Raw genomic sequence first — 20,807 nt, 5'->3', positions numbered from 1 at the left:
CTGGCGGGGTGTTCTGCAAGGAGGGGACAGTACGGGCGAAACATTGTCCAGGGGCCCTAAACTCGTCAAACACAAATTTGGAGCCGAAAGTTCGCGAAGCGCGCCGATTTTACGCCGGCGGAAAAAGCGCCAAGTCATCGTCGCGATTCTCCAATCGGTGCGCTCCGTTAACTTTGGCTCCAACTTTCTGTTTGACGAGTTTAGAGCCCCTGATCTGTTTTGTTTACCTAAAAGTATGTGAATTTTTCCTTAAGGAAAAGTTGATCTTGAAGTCCTTAGCGAAGGGCGGTCGCCCCCCCCTTCCCCCTCCCCCCCCTCCCCCCCTCCCCCCCCCCCCCCCCCCCCCCCCCGCCTTCTAAATCCGCCCATGGCTGCGCAGTTGTAAGTCCCGCTGTTCCCTCGGTGCTGCTTCGGTATAGTTCGGAAGTCTTCGTCTGCTTCGCGTCGTCTGCTGCGTCGGCCTTCTAAATCATCGCTGGCGCGATAAATCGCGGAAGGAGACATTATTCTATCGAGACGTAGAATATTCAAAGGTTGAAGAGGCATCCAGCTCGTCCGAGTTTACTGTAAGATCCACATTTCGCAAACACGAAGCGAGAAACATGTGCCGTCCGCGTATTCGGAAAAGCTTGTGAAGTAAGTCAACAAACCGATCTTGGAACTCTGGAGCGTTTTTATGGACCTCGCATTGCCTGGTTTAGGGGGTTAAGGGGGGGGGGGGGGGGGGAGAGGTGAGGGAGGCGAGGCTTAGAGGTAAATACAATTCAGGGGTTCACGCAGAAGCCCTTAGCCGGCTCCCAGATTTGCTTGCGCCTATCCTGCATGCAAGCAAATCTAGGAGCCAGCTAGAGGCTAGCGCGTGAATCACAGAGGTGTGTTTACCCGCCCCCTCCCCCCCTCCCGTAAATCAGACGATGTGACGTCCATGAAAACGCGAAGAGTGCGGAAAGTGACTTATTGACGTACTTCAGAAACTTTTCCGAATACACGTCCTGCCCTAAGTCAGCTTTCGTTCTGTGGTGCGCCGTCCGTAACCTTCACCAACGTAAGCGCGCACGCGCACTGTGTCGTTGTCTTGTAGTTGTCGTCTGCTAGCTCATGGCCGCCTTAAAGCTGCGCTCATGTTACCAAAAAATTAAAATTGCGCATTTCTAAGTTGCACATGCACACAGCGTGTGAAGGTTCAAGATGCCTCCTGCTTGTCATACTTCAGCGTATGATCTACTTAATTTCTCGATCACAGAGCGAAAAGTATGTCCCGCCGAAAACCAAGGCGTTGCGCAAAGCCGCTTGCCTGCAAGCGCTTTGGACTTTTTCGACGCATATAACCCCCCTTCGCCAAAAAGGAGTTGGCGAAAAGGAGTTTGATAGGCGTTACTGAAAAAATAACGATATAAGTTACTCGTTATTTTCAAGTAAATGGAACGCGTTATTGACCTACTATGAAATAAAAGAAACGCGTTACCGTTACGCGTATAAGGTAACGCGCCGTGGTTTTGCGTCGTTTTTTATTCATAAATTAAAACGTCATCTCGATGCCTCAGGTATGCATAAGCACCATATTTCAATTTTTTTATTTGTCTTGCGACCGACACAGATGTGCAGCATCAATCTAACAAATGCCGTGAATCTCATCCGCGCTAGGCGTTTTGAGGTCATTCACACGTAAATTCTTCTGATGCTGAAAAATCGTAGCTCTTACGCTTTATGCAGTGATAGAACTACACACACACGCCACGCCGTGAGGTCAAATTCCATTTGAAATACGTTCAGTTGCCGCTAAACCTAGTAAGGGGGGGGGGGGGGGGGGGGCGGTGGCATGGCGGCACGGCGGCACGGCGGCGCGTATTTTGTTTACTATACGCTTATGGCAATCAATTTAGTAGAACAAATTTGTTTTTTTATTTATGTGCACTCCTCCCCCTCCCCTCTTCTCCTTTCCTTCAATTGCAAAACACCTCCACCCCCCCACCCCCCCCACCCCCCCCCCGGTTCAATTGTTCAAATAAGTGGTGATGCTGTGATTTGAAGCCTTAAAGTTGCCCTCGCGATCTTGGTTCCACGGGGTGTTTTATTGATAGCAAGTCGCCGGAACAGCTGGTCGATCCAGAACTCCGCGGCCGATATATGATGCAAAGACATCTACGCGCGACACACCTTCAAAACTTTGTCGTGGCGTCGATCCTTAATCGGTATCCAAGCGTGCGAAGGCACAGAGACGCAGCACTTCGGCGTGCCAAGGAAGCAATTGGATCCTGCCGCGAAACCGACGAGACTTGTTTTCGTTCCGTGGTTTCGTTCGACGAGTTGTACTTTTTTTCCTGCGGTGCTGCGCTTTCGTAAACATTTCCACGTGTTCTCAAAGGCAATTATTACCGTTTACACGAAGTTAAAAAAAAAAAAAGTGGTTCAACGAATGACGTCGACGACGAACGAGTAGAAAACGTGTCTTCGGCACACTGCCGCCCAGCCTCTGCAAAGCTCCAAAAATTCGATTTTAGTACATGCAAGATGGCCGTCCGGTGGCCGCACTCGCTGAGCGGGGAAGCGCGATTCAGCAATTGTCGTAGAGATCAGTGACGCACCCGATTCAGACGCCACCTTCGTGATGCAGGAAACTAGAAATCCCGCGGCGAACTTCAACCAAGAAAGCCCGAAAGAGCTCAAAAGAAATGCTACACGTTTGAGACATCCTGGCTAATATTATAGTAACATTGTGAACTCAAAACTAAAAAGAACAATTTTATAATTTTTACTTGGTTATAGGTTATACACCAAGGAAATTATTTTGGTAGAACTATATTCAGCTGCGCAGTAAAACGGCGTGATTCGGCTCTCTAGCTTTGACTGCATTGTCACAGAAAGTTGTCCTCGAGATTAGCGGAGTAAAACTACCAAAATTAGATTTGTCGATCCTTCTCTGTAGGCTCATCGGCACATCGGCCCCACAATTATGACCGCAACGAGTGTTAGGAGATCAAAACTCGTGGAGGTCGCTAATCCTCCGTCGTTTCAGGGTTTTCCGCTTTCGAGCCGTCTATAAAGGGCAGACACTGATACGCGAAAAGCGCTTTGGAACGCCGCCACGAGGAAGGATTTGCATACTGTGTCAAGCGGGTGGGCCCATGAACCATACTTAGAGAGCATCCCCAAACTGGGCCCCCAAAGGTCGCGACGGGCCAATGCCACCCAGAAGACAAGGCCTGACCATGACGTCATCGTTAGTTGTTGCGAGACGCCGCAAGACGCGCTGGCGGAGATGCCGACGCAAACTAGGTGGCGCAGCGTGGATCCACGATTGGTGACGTCACAGGGAAAGAGGAGGACGCCTTGTTTTCAAGAAGGTATTGGTTTAAAGCGTCGCATAATTATACAAGTTTTTTTGTTTTTTTTTTGCTTTACAGGTTTGTTTTCAAAAGATCCCTTAAAGCTATAGTTTGTGCAGATATTTACGGCTAGGAGGACATAATATAGATATAGGGGGCTAATTGTCGCGATAAGTCAAATAATTACCTAAAATGGGTCGATTAACTTTATTAATTTGTGAAAATAAATATGGTTTCAATTAGAAGCTTGCGGATGTGTCATCAAAATTACTAACTATAATTTTTTTTTTTTTTTTTTTAGAAATTGGGCCGCGTGGGAAAGGCGGTGGAGCGCCAAAGTTAGTTACCTCTCGAGCGACGGACGCAATGGTGGCGGTGCAAAAAATGCGCCGGATGATATAAGACATGCAAGAAACCGCACGGGCAGATTTTCGCACCACTAGTCTTGCGCCTGCTGCATGAGGAGTGATTTTAGCGCAACACCACTCTTCCCCCGTGCCCCGTATCTTTCGGGAACTTACTTATTTAGTGATTTTCTATGATGCTCGGTAAGTTTTAGATTTGAACCACATCTTTATATTTAATTACAATTATGTAGCAATTTGTAGTTAATAAACCGACTAATCATACCGATTACCTCCTCCCTCTCTCTCTCACAGACACACATACACACACACGTTATGTCCCTCTTGCGGTACAACTCATCTGCAGAGACGACTTTAGTGCAGCTTTCACTGATTTTTTTAGAACAAATACGTAAAACCAACTAGAAAAAAAAAATATGTATATTGCTTTCCGCCGAAATCTTCTATTTCAACGCTAAGCTTTGAGCCTATCACCTCACTTCAACTAACACCGTGTGTTGTCTTTAAATTAATATTTATTCATTAAAAAGTCGACGACACTGCTGAGTTCGCGAATGCGTGTATAGGAAAGTATCGAGCTAATTCGTCGAGAGCCTGCCTATTCGTCGACATAGAACTTCCTTCGATTCGATGGATTGCGTAATTTGCACGACGCCGATTCTCGAGTCGTCTCGTCGGTAGGTGCCCATCGCTTGAACGCACTACCTCGAGAAAACACGGTATCAACTACGCAAAGGGGAAAAAAAAAATGGAACAGATTGTGTTAACTTTTCTTTCGCTACTGAGAGGTTTCGCCCAAGATCGCGACACAGAGAACGACTAAAGCTGTGCTCGTAAAACGTCCAAAAACGGCAGGAATTAATACGACGTTCCCTCTCTTTCTTTCGCAACCGTTTAAACTGCGGTCCAGCTCATGGGGACGGGCACTGGTATAGAATCGTGCGCCTGTCGACTGAGAACAGCCGACACGTATCTCGACCCGTGCCGCGATTCCGCACCAGGCGTTCTCGTCGCTCGCGCCGGGACCCTTCTGGAGGGCCAGAAACCTACCTTATCGAATTCCCGCAAACAGTGTATACAAATATACGCGGGTCCCAGCGCGCGCTCGCTCGAACTTCTGAAGACAGACAGACCGATTCCGCTGCCATCTTGACACATACTTCCGTTCACCACGCGGCGCCATTCCACCCCGAAATCCCGGATTCAGGCAGAATTCGCACGAGAAGGCGCAGGGCGCAGCATGCGCTTGGAACCAAAACGAACGGGACGAGCCCGGACAATCGCGGCGCTCGCACAGCCGGGACGGAACGCCCGCGGTGCCCCGGCACCGCCATCCGCAAGGCTCCACAATCGTCGCAACTCGCGTATGAATCCCGACGACACGGCGAGTCGCATCGCACGTGCATGCCGGCCGCAAACGAACGAACGGCGCGCGCGAGCCGCAACTCGCAGCCGGGAGCGAATCCCCGCGCACACAACAATGGGTCGACAACCGCCGCGGGAGGTCCGTCTTTGTGCGCTCCCGCGCGCTTACCCCGCGGAACGGGAGGAGGCCGCGAAGACGAGGACGAGCGGCGACAAAAGCGCGTCCCCACAGCCCGGGTGGGCCGCTCGTCAAGACGTCGGGCCCTCGTCATTCTCCGCGGCGGACCGTCTTCCCCTTGGCGGCACGTCATCTCGTCTGAAGACCGCGGCGACGCCGTATCGGCCCCCGAAGTCCCGGAGGCGCGTAGTAGGCCTTATCGACGGGCGGCGAGGGGACGGACGGACGGGCGGCTGACACGGGCTCGGGTCGGCGGGCCTCTGTCGATAAGGGCGCCGCGCTTTCTCCGGGGCACTCGACCGGAACGCGGCGATAAGGGCGCGCCGACCAAAGGAAGAGACGCGGGGACCGCGTCGCCCCCTCGGCCCCGCTGGCTGCGACCGCTATACCGCCGAAAGGGACGCCGAGGCTGTTAGGTGACAGTCGATCTGTGAACCGATGACGTTCGAGATAGAACCTCGCTCGCAAATTGGGCGGGGAGCCTTCCTGCACCCCGACAATTGAACCTTGTCGCCAATGTGCGTGAGCGAGTTTCCACCTTGGTTCCGACTACGGGTTCGTGCGAACGCCGAGTCCGCCTTTCTTGGGAGGTCAGATGTAGTGGGCGTGCAGTGACGCCGCCGCTTCAGAAAATAAATAAATAAAAGAACTGTAACGACGACATGTTTGAAATAATGGAGGAATTACTGGCTACTCTACCGGCAGGGCTGCCTTTCCCGAGCGAGGGTTTGGAGAGGTGGAGCAACAGCGAGAAGTTGGGACGTCGCCCCGTATCAGTATACGTTTCAGTCAGACTTGAACGTAACTCGTTACGGGTACTTCGGTAAATTTTTCTCGGTAACCAAGTAACGATTCTGATAAGGAATCTATTTCGGTTAGTTTTTGAAGGAGTAAACAGTAAACGAGTTACTTTAGTATACAACACAAGATAAACTCGTGAAGGTTGTTCCCAAGCTTCGCCTCGTCCATTTTTAGGCTAATTTTAATCTTGCTATATTTATGAACAGTGACCTCAGAAATTCCCATGCCTTGGGATGGCAAGTAAAGGACATATTTATTCTAATTGAGCATCCTGCTATATGCAAATGTTATTTCTTTAATCTCGAATTTGAAAAAAAAAAAATATGACGAATAATGAAGGCATGTTATCAGGGCATCTATGCCTAACATATAGTCTTGCATAACAGCCACCGTTCAATCTTGAATATTTTTTACTACAATGTACATATCAACAATCACAAAGTTTCCGTTTCGTTGTAAATACACCAGGGGGGGGGGGGGGGGGGGGGGGGTGCACCATCCCGCTTTGAAGGTGTGCTGTTCTCTCGAGCACGCAACTGCGACATTCCTACTTTACCCCAAGTGCTGACGGCGGTGGGTTATTCCGTTAAGTGCGCTTCTTCCCGAGCACCGGTGCACCGCGGAGAAGCAAAGCCCGCAGAGCTCGCTTCCGTGGGTGTTGCTTCTCCGCAGTACATCCTCGCTCAGTAAGAAGCGTGCTCAACGGCGCTAACCCGCACCGGTTAACACTTCGCACAATACGAACATCGCAGTTCATCTGGAAGCTTATATCGGATAGTGTATTATTCGAAACTATTATTAGAAGTTTAGAATATTCGCACCAGACTATTAACGACACAACATATTAGAATACAATTACTGCTTTAGACAAAAATAAAATCAGTGTAACGAGAAAGTAAAAAGCAAATTTTTACCTGACTTAACGCGTTCTTTTTAATCTCACTAACCAGTTTTTTTGAGCAAGGAAAAAGTAAAGTTTTGTGTGTGTTTCTTTCCACTAACGTGTACATACCTTGTTTCAATAGACGATAAGGATATCAGTTAACACAATAATAATTAAAAAAACTCTTAGTTTTTTTACTTTGGTGAAGGTGGAAGACCAGCGAAGCTGTACTATGGTGGGAATCAAGTAATGACCGGCCGCAAGTCGGCAAGGCAGAGTGGGAAGGCTGGAAAAATTTCCGCAATCTATGAGCGACGGCGGCAACCAGACAACCGGCAAGCCCATTGTCTGGTTGCCGCCGTCGTTAATAGATGGCGGTAGCTGTCCAGAGTTTTGTGTCGAGATTTCTTTGCTCACGGACGCGATACTATACTTCGTCTCGCCCTACGATGGGCTAAAGGCAAAAGCTACGGACCGCCAGATCCAATCACGGGCCACATAGAAGTTGTGCTGTATTTCGCTTCGATGCACGAATCGGTGCCCACGTCTCGGATCACTGATGAGAAGACGGGTGGACAGTGGTTCGAATCGAAGAGCACTGAGTGACTCAACAATTTCACATCGCAAAGAAAGCCACGACATATAGGCTCTTTGGAGCGTCGAAGGTATAGCAATGATGTGGCGCTTTTGAATTCGAGCATTATTCGTCCACCCCTAATCAATATTAAGCGTGTCATAGTATAGCGTGGAACGTGATTGGACCTGGCGACCCGTGGCTTTGACCTTTAGTCCATCGTAGGATGAGACAAAGTATAGGGAAACTAGCCCTTAACAGCTCCACTGTAAACAAGGTCCATCTTGCGTTCATGACAGTGAGCTGGTTTGGGACACTTCCACCCGTGCTAACCGTCGCACTTGCAGATTTCGAGCCTTCCGCTTCTGCCTGTTTTCTCCTGTCCCATTTCTTCCTACCCCGAAAGCCTAATGCCCTTCCCGGTTGCCCTGCTGTTAGTCTCTTAACCTCCTTCACTATGCCTCCGCGGTTTGGAAGAGGAGGACTATGGGTAGATTTTCTCGACCAATTAGAGCCAACTGCTCTTAGCAGGATGGAGAATAAAAATCAAGATGATTTATGTCGTTAAAAAAATAAAGATTTAAATCACATTGGTTTTACTATAACGAGTTAGATCAAACCTTTCCCGCAAAAAGAATCCCCATTTTTTCACGTAATGTTTGTTTATTATCTGTTGCCTTCCATATACATAACTTTGTTTTGTATCTAAATCAAAATATTGACTGCAGAAACCGTTATTGTTGGTTGTCTATGAATTACGATAGCATTCGCCATGAGGTTCACGACGCAGCTCACTGTGAATACGGCGACGCAAAGTTTGAGTAAACACGTAATTTGAATAGTGGTTTACGACGCCATCATTTACTTCAGCGTGATTGTAGCGCGCCACTTTGAAATCGAGTGATTGTTTTGTCTCTGCCTCCTAGTCGCTTAATCTTTCATCTCCGTGTAATCGTTTAATGTTGAAACTGTTTCCCCCACCATCAGTGCAACCTCGTGTGTGTGTCTTGTCATGTCCCCGTGTAATCAATTAATGTTCAAGGTGTTTCACCGCCATCATTGACCATGTATCAACTAGCTCAACTCAAAGCGACAATTGTTTCGTAGCTTGGGCGCAGATGTGAATGTGTGTGTACTGCCGCTCCGTGTACGTGCGGCGCGACTTTATCTCCTTGTTAAGACAACGTCGAGGAGAACGCCCTAAAGGACGACGTGAAGGGCAATCTTAAGGACGACCTCTAAGACGACTTCAAGTAGACGTCCTAAGGAAGACGTCAAAGACGACATCTAGAACGACCTCTAGGCGATCTCGAGAGCGACCTCTAGGACGTACCTTTAGGACGCCTTCTAGGACGACCTTAAGAACCACGTCGAGGACGACGTCCTAGAGGATGACGTCGAAGACGACGCCTGCAACGACCTCCAAAAAGTCATCTATTGCGATCACAAGGATGACCTCAAGGACGACCTCTAGGACGTACCTTTAGGACGCCCTCTAGGACGACCTTAAGAACCACGTCGAGGACGACGTCCTAGAGGATGACGTCGAAGACGACGCCTGCAACGACCTCCAAAAAGTCATCTAGGGCGATCACAAGGATGACCTCAAGGACGACCTCTAGGACGTACCTTTAGGACACCCTCTAGGACGACCTTAAGAACCACGTCGAGGACGACATCCTAGAGGATGACGTCGAAGACGACGCCTGCATCGACCTCCAAAAAGTCATCTAGGTCGATCACATGGGATGACCTCAAGGACGACCTCTAGGACGTACCTTTAGGACACCCTCTAGGACGACCTTAAGAACCACGTCGAGGACGACGTCCTAGAGAATGACGTCGAAGACGACGCCTGCATCGACCTCCAAAAAGTCATCTAGGGCGATCACATGGGATGACCTCAAGGACGACCTCTAGGACGTACCTTTAGGACACCCTCTAGGACGACCTTAAGAACCACGTCGAGGACGACGTCCTAGAGGATGACGTCGAAGACGACGCCTGCATCGACCTCCAAAAAGTCATCTAGGGCGATCTCATGGGATGACCTCAAGGACGACCTCTAGGACGTACCTTTAGGACACCCTCTAGGACGACCTTAAGAACCACGTCGAGGACGACGTCCTAGAAATTGACGTCGAAGACGACGCCTGCATCGACCTCCAAAAAGTCATCTAGGGCGATCACATGGGATGACCTCAAGGACGACCTCTAGGACGTACCTTTAGGACACCCTCTAGGACGACCTTAAGAACCACGTCGAGGACGACGTCCTAGAGGATGACGTCGAAGACGACGCCTGCATCGACCTCCAAAAAGTCATCTAGGGCGATCACATGGGATGACCTCAAGGACGACCTCTAGGACGTACCTTTAGGACACCCTCTAGGACGACCTTAAGAACCACGTCGAGGACGACGTCCTAGAGGATGACGTCGAAGACGACGCCTGCATCGACCTCCAAAAAGTCATCTAGGGCGATCACATGGGATGACCTCAAGGACGACCTCTAGGACGTACCTTTAGGACACCCTCTAGGACGACCTTAAGAACCACGTCGAGGACGACGTCCTAGAGGATGACGTCGAAGACGACGCCTGCATCGACCTCCAAAAAGTCATCTAGGGCGATCACAAGGATGACCTCAAGGACGACGTCCGCATAGGCACGGCGCCCGTGTATGTGTACGACGTCGTTCGTATGCGGATGTACTGCGCATGATGAACGAGTTGGTATGATGAACATCATACCAGCACGCCCAACTTACAACAGTACTGCGCATGCCGCGCCGCCGCGCGGCTCCTCCGCATACGCGTGCCGCGCATCTATGCACGACGCATTCGAGGTCAGATTCCGTATCGCGAAAACCGAGTGAACTAGCTCAAGAATGCTGTCGCATTAATAATCATCGAATAAGAAAGGTATTATGCTGAACGCGAGCAAAAGGCGGTGCTCTCCCGGGCAAATCGGACCCAGTGCATCTTCTTTTTGCCCTCCACTTGTTCGTCAATTATTGTATTGTAAAGGGCATATACGTTAGTGGATTTAACATTATAATTAGATTTGCAGAGAATACTTTTTTTATTGTTTTCAGCGATCGAGCAGATTGAAGAATCTATCTGACAATTCCAAAAAACTTCTAGCAAAAACAAAAACAAAGCCACCTTAATAAATACAGTTATAGAAATCACAGTATGATTTAAATCAAATAAACCTGGTTTATTTGATTTTTCTAAAAAAAAAAATATAATGAGTATTTTTTACCCTGGTTTTAAGGTGCGAGCCTTACTAAGGTGACAAACAGAAGCACCCGACACCGACAAGCTTCGAAGTTCAAGGTGCGCCCGGAAGTGCGTTTGGCAGGCTTGCAATCACTCGCGCTTATTCCACGAGCATGTGGACACTGCAAGCCTGCAAGCACTTTTCAGCGCGTGCTGCACGTGTATGAGGCTCATAGGTGTCGGTTGCTTCTGTTTGTCGCTCCAGCGGGACTCGAAAGAACAAACGAAAAGCAGCAAGAAGGACAGGACCTGCAGGTGCCGCCCTCGCCATTTTTATTGCGTTTCGTTTCTTCTCAAGCGGATATTCCTCCTCGACGAAACCTGTATCGGAAGACACCGTGACCTCACCAGGCGCGCAGCAATAACCCGACGATCGCTGGGCATCCGATGAGTCGTTTTGAGGAAATCCTATCCTCCGTGCCACCGTGGGTCAGAGCCCACTGCCCACGGTCGCGCCAATAGGTCACCCACAAATCCGCACCAAAAGCGCCTTTTTTCGAACTTCGTCGCTTTACCCTGCATGCGTATATCGTCGCTATACAATCGAGCACCAGAATGCAGCGTGACCTAACGCTTTTAGCCTTTGAATACGCGTTGAATCAAGGGCGAATGAAGCATAAGGGAGCGTGGGCATCTGGAGAGTGACCTGCAGAATCTATAATAATTGCACAACATATTTCTTCTTCTTCAATTTGCATGTTCAGAGTTGGACCCGGAATCCCAGGAGAGTGGTGACGACGAAGCGGCTGCAAGGTTGAGGTTGAAACGGAAACTACAGCGGAACCGGACTTCCTTCAGCATGGAGCAGATCGAGGCGCTCGAAAAAGGTGGGCGGTGCGCGCTCTCCGAAACCGGTGCGGACTTGTAGTGACTGGGCACCGACCGTTGCAATCCAGTCGGAAGCGAATGACTACACTTAACGCGAGGCCCTGACCCCGAAATGCGATCTGCGGCGTTACGCTGCACGTTTCGTACGCCCCCAACCCCGGATGTATATCCATTTATAAATATTGCACCTTGTTTTTTTAGTAATGAAAGCCAATGGAACAATTTACTTGGAAATCGCTGCGGGTGTTTTTTTTTTTTTTTCGCAACCGTCGAGTAACGCGCTAACATTAAAGGAACCATGAAATTATTTTACTACATCTTCCACCTTAAGCTTTCATCCTTACTTCAAAAGCGAAATAAGAAATCACGCGGTCGTTCCGTGCTTGGGCACCGAATGCGACGACTTCAAGCTTCGACCGTGCTTTGTAAGCATACCACATAATGTTCAATTCGTGAGTGACTAGTGCTTTCACAGCACTCGTTGGCCAAAAAACGCGAATCCAGATATTCGTCTTCGGATGGATCGTTGACAAGCTCATACGTCCGAGTGACGCAGTGATCGTGTCCAATGTGTAAGCAGGGTTCGGCAGACATGTTTGAGCCACGCGGATGCATCACAGTGAAAAGACGGAGAGCTTTCGAAGGAAAGGAGGCACACGAAATAGTCCGCTATATTTTTCAATATTTCGTACCGAAAAGCAGGCTTTCGACTTTTTAGCCTCTTTCTTTCGGTCCACGAACCTAAAATCCCAATCTAAAATCATCTATTCCAGCCAAAAATACATTTCATGGTCCCTTTAATGGTCGGAGTAATTGTGTATCCATTGCCTTGTGCAATGGCCCCCAGACAACTGTATCTTGTCTACGTCGCAATGGTGTCATGAGACGGTTCTAATTAGAAAACATGATTGCGCTTTGAAGACAGGGACATAGGAAGAAAAGACACCACAGAGCGCTAGCGCTCTGTAGCGTCTGTTCTTTCTATGTCCCTGTCTTCAAAGCGCAACCATGTTTTCTAACGTACCATACCAACTTGCCCAACAATCAGCACTGGTCCCAATTAATACGTAATATAAGTAACGGCACGTTCGGTTTTCACTTTTGACGCGTTCCACGAGTGCAGTGGAGACAAAGATAGCTATGGCTCTAGGTCTACCCACTAATCCTTCCAATCAGAGCTCGGCCTTCTGACATCAGCGCTCGCTCTCGCTTCCTCTTCTCCCTCACTTTGTCGGAGCAAAGCATTTTTCGTGATTGTAACATGTGTCCCTGCCGACTTGTCACAGCACACGCGAACAGTGTTGTACGCAACGTCGTTCCTAGGAACGACGTTCCTGCAACGCGTTACTTGCAGGAGGAACGAAGAAACTTTTTATCTCGTAGAGGCGGAACTGGAAGGGGAACTCGGAACGTTTTTTGAGCGCAGGAGGAAAGGTGTTTTTTTTTTTTGTTTTTTTTTTTTCGCAAGTTTATTCGAATTTAGTACTAGTCATATTGGCATTCTTCTTAACGGCTGTTTCAACCTCTGATTTCAGGGGGTGTTGAAGTATCCGAGTGATGGTCGAAAACAAAGAACTTGAGACAAGAATGATTGTGGCGATTTGACACGTAGCTCGATGTGGACGGTTTCACCTGCTCGCTTTATTTTATTTACAAGTTCTTCGGCAAAATATTTTTTTTTTAATCTACGTAAACGCAAAGTTATGGTAACGACCTCTTCCAAACTTAGAAACGTAACGAGAACGGGTTCCTTTCGAACTTACGGAACTTGTAACGGGAACTTGTTCCGGGATTGAGAAGGAAGGAAAAACGAGCTTTTGTTCCTGTTTTGGAGGAATGTGTACAACATTGCACGCGAGTGACGCGTGGTAGGCTAGATGGCGCAAGCTGCCGCCCATTACAGACGGCATAGCCGTTATTATCCATCCATTCAACCGCCCGGTGGCCCGAATGACGAACGCCTGCCTGTGCCACCCCTGTGCAGAGTTCGAGCGTACCCACTACCCGGACGTGTTCGCCAGGGAGAGGCTGGCCGCCAAAATCGACCTGCCCGAGGCCCGGATTCAGGTGAGCACTCCCCTTTACTCTAAACACACACACCATTTCTTTATATTTTTGTTAGTAAGTGTTTGGGGGACAAGAGTAGATGTGAGGTAAGCCCGTAGGCAGAGCCGAGACATCGCAAAGACCGAACCAAAGTGGCAGTGTTCCTCGCAGCCTCTATTTATTTAATGATTTTTTTATTTTGATACCCTCGAGGCCCGGAGATATTACAGAGAGGAATGGGGTTAACATATAAAATCCTTGGCGTGTTGTTTTTAAATAGGTTGCTTTAGAGATGAGTGCGATGGAGCAGGGAGGTGCACGTTCTAGTCGTTTGTTGGTTTCGGGATAAAGGAGTCAAAAGAAATGTCTGTGCGACATGCTGGCGTTCCAATCTTATAAACTGATCATTGGTGCGAGATCACACATATGGTGCGCGAAGAAAACATTTATTCATTGCCTTTTGCGATGGCTCCCAGACAACTGTACATTTCTTTGAGTATCTTGTCTAAATAAAAATAGATGATGTTTTCGAATCGGTTTAGAATAATAAATTTTATAAAAGAGACAGAGACAAAACATATTTGCGACGTAAGGCTAGGTACAAGGTAAGTTCACGCTTAATTTCATAGATGAAACGCCTTTAGTACAATAATACTAATGTGAAAGAATGAAATGAGCGGCGCGGTTTCGAACTGATTTGAGCATGTTTGCACTTTGCGTGCCGTACTCAAAGTTTTCTGTCTTCTGCACTAATTTCCTTCAAGATTCCAAGTACTAAATCAGTCTCTCAGTATTTGTGCCATTGTGTAATATATATATGTGGACATCTTGCTCGTCGCAGCTGCCAGATAAAGTCCTCTCCTTGCCTTGGTTGCAAGCGCGGCGCCACCAGATGGCTCTTTGATACGCTGCTAATGGCAGCCTGTCGCCGGCCCGGTTTCCCTGCTTCTCTATAGGAGACATGCTTGTTTTTAAAGAGGCGATGCAACAATTTGTACTTGGCGCAAATACCGCTGTGGACGAATCCCTGACATCAATGACCTATAAAAAACGCGCTCGTTTTTCATTACACGCAATGAAAGTCAAGAGAAAAAAATGTAAAAAAGTGAGCGGCGTTCACCCTCTCAACCCGCAGCCAGAACAAGCAGCCACATGATCTGGAGCCGATTATATGTCACCGATGTTGATCATACCTGCGCGCTGGGGTTGGCAAGGCAGAGGACGCGAGCTGAGTTCCAGACATTTTTAGGGTTTGGCTATTGTCGTCATTGCAACGATTGGACACGGGCCACTACCCGAATGCTTGTCCAGCTATTGATCATCACGTACCCGAACCAAGTGCCCACGCAATGCTCGGGTCCAATCTATGAGCCGCATTTAAATCTCGTCACTGGGTGGTACTGCGACCGCCCAACCACGTCATCAAGTTTTACGAAGGAGAGATTGAACGAAAACGCTCGTTTTTGTCCTTCAAATTATACCATGACAAGTTTCTTGGTCAGTGGCGTTCCATATGAGTATACTTGGGTCCCACTAGTGTCAGTAAACTCGTTTACAGTGAAAAATAATTCAAAGCGAATATTGTTGCATGGCCCCTTTAAGGTCGTTTTCTGGGTGCGCTATGTAACGTAGAACTTGGCACTTGCGCCATGTAACGTAGAGCTCTTGCGCCATGTAACGTAGAACTTGGCTCTTGCGCCATGTAACGTAGAACTTGGCTCTTGCGCCATGTAACGTAGAACTTGGCTCTTGCGCCACGTATGTCTCTTAGACACAGCTTCGTCATTGACCCCAATTTCGTGCCTGAACGGCGGCAATAACAGTTTTGTGAATGCGCTGAAGCGGAGAGATCCCTGACGTTGTTTTCAAGCTGGCGTCCATCAAGGTCAGAGAGGCGCTCCAAGCGGAAAGAGCGCAACAGGGTGCCATAGAAACAATACTTTTTCTTTGTGTTTTTTTTTATATATATATATATATATTTGCAATGTCTGGACGGCGGAGACCCTGTCGGCTAAAGGCCCGTCCAAACAGGACACTTCAAAAATTGTGAGTCGACACGACTCTGACATAATTCAAACAGCAATCCGCTTCCGTCCATTTTTTTTTTTTTTTCCCGGGGGAGAAAGTTTTTTTTTTTTTGTGAAATTTCGCCCGTGTCCTTCATACTCATTACGTGGGTTCGGACAGCCACTCACCAGCTCTGTCGACTGTCGTGTCAATCGCTCAAGGCCTCCGCTACTCTTCAGGTACCGAAAACGGCAAAGAGAAGGGCTGTGTTCGAAATGTTACACAAATAGATCCGAGCTTCTCCGCTGGGTCGTGTCACGTGATGAAACAGAGCGACGCTGGACGCGGGTAGGTTTTCGAACGCAAAGGTACAAAACCCTTACCCTGGAGAAAGATGGAGTAAATGTTTGGAGCACGACACCAAGGTTACGAGGGCCCGCAGAACAGGTACACAGCATTGACAGGTGGCATATGACGTCAAGCCTGACGGGCACCGAGGTTACCGAAAAGCAGAGAAAGCGAGGAGGAAAATCGTGATGTTGGCTTCGTGGAGTTCAAGCAGACATCGGACTGGGCCGGAAGCTTCAACTTCCACGATTTTTGCCGGAGTCGTGTCGCTTCACGAGTTCTTAAGTGTCCTGTTTGGACAGGCTTTTAAGCGGTGTCCAGACTCCAAACAGATATGCTTTAGAACGAGTGAGGCGACACTTCTTCGCCATGTAAAGCGAAAATTGAAGTCCGGCAGTCCGTTCTGTGTTTGGACACAACCTTGCAAGCATCACGGCTTTCCTCCTCGCCTCCTGCTTTTCTGTGACGTCGCTGCTCGTCACACTTGACGTCACACGCCACCTGCCAACGTTGTGCTTGTTGCCAGTGATGCCGCCATGCCCACGCCATTACTGGGTCGAGTAGGGGGAAGTCAAAAGCACGTGGACGCAATTGGCGGGAAAACAACCGCACGTGGTGCGTAAAGAGCAGACAAACTTGCTCGCCGTATAGTCGCCGTCGTATAGACGATTGCAAAGCAAGGCCACCGGCCACCGCTCGTGCGTACAAGCCCGCGCAATTTCAAGCTTGCTAGAGCTATGTTCACGCGCGAGCTACACGTGCTTGCACTTATGGGGCACCAGTCGGGGTGCCATACTTGCAATTGCCTGTATATGAACGTATTAAGAGGACGTGAGCCCAAGTCGCGTGCCCTGATGCGCAGCCTCTGGCCCCGCAGGTGTGGTTTTCGAACCGGCGCGCCAAGTGGCGGCGCGAGGAGAAGCTGCGCAGTCAGCGGCGCGACAGCGGGGCCAACAGTCCGCCGCGGCCGAGCCCGGGCTACGCGAGTCCCCTGTACCCGTCCCTGCACGGGCCGCCGTCCTGCGGAGGCCCGGACCCGTACGGCTCGCCCGCGGGCTACGCGGCCGCCGCGGCGGCCTCCTGCCTGCAGCAGCAGCAGCAGCAGCAGCAGCACGGGGCGTCTTCGCCGTACGCGCCCTGCGTGCTGGCGGCTTCGGGGCCCGCCACCAGGTCTCCGTACGAGGGACTCAGCGGCTACCCCGCGAGGCCGCCCCACCTCAACGCGCAACTGGCCGCGGGCGCCGGTTCCACGGGTGAGCCTCTCCTCGCCACTGCTACGCGTATAGTGAAGAGGCGAGGGCACACTATGCTGCCTGCTATGCCTCTCCGACTGGTGTGTTTCCCGCGTCCAAAAAACTGGTCCCTCAATTCACGCCCGATGACGTCAGAGAAGTATCATGTTGTCGCCGGCCGCGATCCTGGCGGCGTCACAGCAGCGGTGGTGAATGCGGCAGACGCCTGTTCAGCTGCGGGTCGCTCTTCAGCTTGGCAGTTCACGGAAGCTTCGGCAGTCGGAGTTGGGACGCCGCGATGGCAGCGACACTCGCGTTCCCCCGTGCTTTTTTCCCCCCAAAACTTCTACGCCCAACCGCCAGGATCGCAACATCCGACAGCGTGACACTCCGGCTTTGTCGACGTTATTTGTTGACACGTGGAGACTACCCTCTGTATATGGGCGGAATAGGGCGCTAAACACACCAGTCGGAGACGCGTTCGAGGCACCGTGCTCGTAGTTTTCCGCAACCTGAGGGACGCCAGAAAAAACTCCAACCTCACTTGCAAAAAAACAACAATAAAAAAAAAATATAGCATTTTTATGTTTAATACGCCAAGCCGCGTTGGGCATGAGGTAGAGCTTTGGTTTTATTACCGCTAGTTTGGAATAAACGACACTGCGGATATTGTAGCCTTGGTGAGGGTGCAGGCTTGCTGGGTAATATTGAACATTTGGGTAAACCTGAGAGAGAAAAATGACGTGTTCGCGCGCCATTTCTTTCCGGAAATTGGGGGTCGACCTTCTTCCGCAGTTCCTTCGTTGCAACATACAACAGTTTGCCTCCGTGGATACGCGTCTACCTGAGGCTGATGACGTGAGAGCTGGCTGGTGCAACGAGTCTTCATTTATTTTCTTAGCGCTGTGTAGCACCCGAAAGTCCTTTGTCCCGAGCTCTTCGTTCGGCAAAAGGTTTAACGTTAATTCAATAAACAAACAAGCGGTACCGCCTTCAAATTAGACTTCGACGGTTAGAGAAAGACTAGAAAAATCCCAATCTCCCCCTTTCTACTCCCCCTTTTCCCCTCTTTATTTCCCAAGAACCCTTCCCCTCCGACTGTGACATGGGCGTCTAAGTACGCCCCAACAACAGTCGGCTTCCCAACCCCCCTCCCCAAAACGCATACTACTACTACTACTACTGGTGCAAGCATCTGGGGACATATCCGACCAAGGGCTCAATCCCTCTGGGTGAGCAGTCCGTGAACTCTCTTCGCAGACGAGTCATAGCCCGCCGCCAATGTCTCATTGGAGCTATCGATAAACTTACATCTTACCAAGGGATCATTACCTCACCCGAGTCCCAAAGCTGGTTTCTCAAAACACAAACGCGTCTCTTTAGAGGCGATTGATATACACCAGAATATTGTCTTATCCCCAGAGTGCAAGCACCAACCTGCACTTAAGCCACGATTCATTCAAATCATCGTGTCGATTCGAAGCACGATCACCGCCCTTCTTTGCCTCGTTGTCAATTTCATGGCCACCTCGTACTCTCCTCGCCATGTCTGTCTCTTAACCTGACATATAGACAGCGTTCTGGTTTCCCGCTCCTGGTCGGTCGAGAGCGTCCCTCAATGCGTGGTGTGGCGTCCTCCGCTTCCAGGCCTCATCTCCCCGGGCGTCTCGGTGCCCGTCCAAGTGCCCGGCCACGGCAGCGGCGACCTGGCGTCCAGCTATTGGCCTCGGATTCAGTGGGCGCCGCCGGACTCCTCCGACCACACCAACGGCCGAGCATCGGTGCCACAACGCCTCGGCTACTTTTGATGCTCAGACAGTGTGTGCGCATCGCGAGCCAAGTCGTCGAGGAGGAGCGGCGAGTCGTGCGGCGGCGTCCACGGACATCCGTGGCGCGAACGGACTTCCCGGCAGGCCGTAAGCAGGAGACGAGTCAGCGAACAAGCCCACGGTCGAGTCAACGAACAATTCAACGGACGTACCAACGGACAAGTCAACGGACAAGTCAACGAACCAGTCAATGGATGTGCCAATGGACAACTGAACGGACAAGTCAACGGACGTACCCATGGACAAGTCAATCGACAAGTCAACGAACAAGCCAACGGACGAGCCAACATCCAAACCAGAATGAACAAGTCGATGGACAAGTTAAGTGACGAGTCAACAGATGACTCAACGTACAAGTCATTTGGCAAGCCAGCGAGAGAGTCCGTGGTCAAGTCAATACACGCATCCTCCGAGAAGTCAAGGGGTGTTCGTGATGCTCGTGGCTCGTCCAGTGGCAAAACCGCCAGGTGTAATTGGAGTGCCATTCTAGACACGTCAAACTTCTTGCGCAGTGCTTAGATAGGCTGAAGAACGTACTTTGCGATATCCAGAAGACATACGAAGCTCAATTTATTTAATGAAAGGCATCTTATTTGTAACGTTGTCAACGTCCTGTTTTAAAGGACGTGCTTTTGGGTTGGACCATTTGTTTGCTGGACCGTTCCAACCTTCCGCGTTCTGAACGGGGTCTTGAGAGGAATAGCTGCCGCTCACTCATAAAGTTCTTCGTCAAAATAATTAATACCAAAAAATGCCGACTGGATTAGTCGTCGGATCGTCTCGAAGATTGCCTCCACGTCTTTGTAGTCACATGTCTACTTAAGACACGGTATAATAAATAGACGAAAAAGGAACCGGAAAGTGGAATCTAGGTGAAATAGTGCGTTTCGCTAGTATTAAATACTTCGGAAGTGTCCACACTCTGGCCCTGTTAAGCGGGATACTTGGATTATTGGCAGAAGACTAGCGAAAATGTGCTCTCCATTCACAATCTGCTTTGCATTGTGAAATATTTTTTTTTTCCATTTTCATTTTTAATGATGGTAGGAAGATATAAAGCATGCAATTCACCAAAAGTAAACTTATTTTTTTATTATTATTTTTGTCGAATTTATATTTCTTTTAACAAAGAGTGAGGGAGGTAGAGACTCGAACTTGGGAGAGTGTACAAAAAAATGATCAGCCGCACATTACATTTCTTCTTCTGCGACTGAGGAGCCAGCGAGCAGCGTTTCCTCTGGCCTTCCCATTGCCCTGGTCGGTTTGTGTCGCTGGACGGCGTCCCTTGGAGCAGAGAGCGCGAAGGACGTCCGCCTTCCCTGTGCTGTGATGGTTCGCGAGTGCGACAAGAGTGCCGAAAGACATTCCCCTGTGAACAGACACTGTATCACCGCCTACGCAACAGTGCCTCGCGGTTTAATAAATCCATTCCATCGTCAAGACTCTGAACGCCGCTCTCTGCTCGTTCCTTCCGGGTGGATCGAACCCCAATGTTTCTCCTTCCGGTCTTGGTTTGGGGGAAAACAAATGGCGGTTCATAGCAGTTTGAATTGGACAATATACGCACGTTAAGAAATATTAGAAGAGTGAAGCTCAAGAGTGTTTATAAATTGCGTGGAACAAAAAAAACTCGGAGCCTGTTTTGGGTATGCGGCCGGGTTACGCACATCAGGACGTAGTAATCACACTGGGGTATTTGACTAAAGTCAGCTGTCCCAGTGTGCTAAACATATGCATAGAC

The 20,807-nt window shown here is 49.5% G+C and overlaps 1 protein-coding gene across 1 annotated transcript in view; it reads left to right on the top strand.

Moving 5' to 3' along the window:
- The window catches only part of LOC8035895 (paired box protein Pax-6), a 73,979-nt gene extending 53,464 nt beyond the window's left edge, over nucleotides 1–20,515 (top strand). Inside the window, exons 6-9 of the mRNA XM_042286358.1 lie at nucleotides 11,481–11,603; nucleotides 13,589–13,671; nucleotides 16,883–17,258; nucleotides 18,885–20,515. Of these exons, the coding sequence (XP_042142292.1) occupies nucleotides 11,481–11,603; nucleotides 13,589–13,671; nucleotides 16,883–17,258; nucleotides 18,885–19,045 (743 nt within the window). The 3' untranslated portion in view covers nucleotides 19,046–20,515. The remainder of the gene's footprint in view (nucleotides 1–11,480; nucleotides 11,604–13,588; nucleotides 13,672–16,882; nucleotides 17,259–18,884) is intronic.
- The last annotated feature ends 292 nt before the right edge of the window (nucleotides 20,516–20,807 follow it).

The sequence above is a fragment of the Ixodes scapularis genome, unplaced genomic scaffold (assembly GCF_016920785.2).
Source record: "Ixodes scapularis isolate PalLabHiFi unplaced genomic scaffold, ASM1692078v2 PGA_scaffold7__128_contigs__length_106722199, whole genome shotgun sequence".
Lineage (NCBI taxonomy): Eukaryota > Metazoa > Arthropoda > Arachnida > Ixodida > Ixodidae > Ixodes > Ixodes scapularis.
Note: the sequence above shows the minus strand (reverse complement) of the source record. Positions and strands in the feature narration are given on the sequence as shown.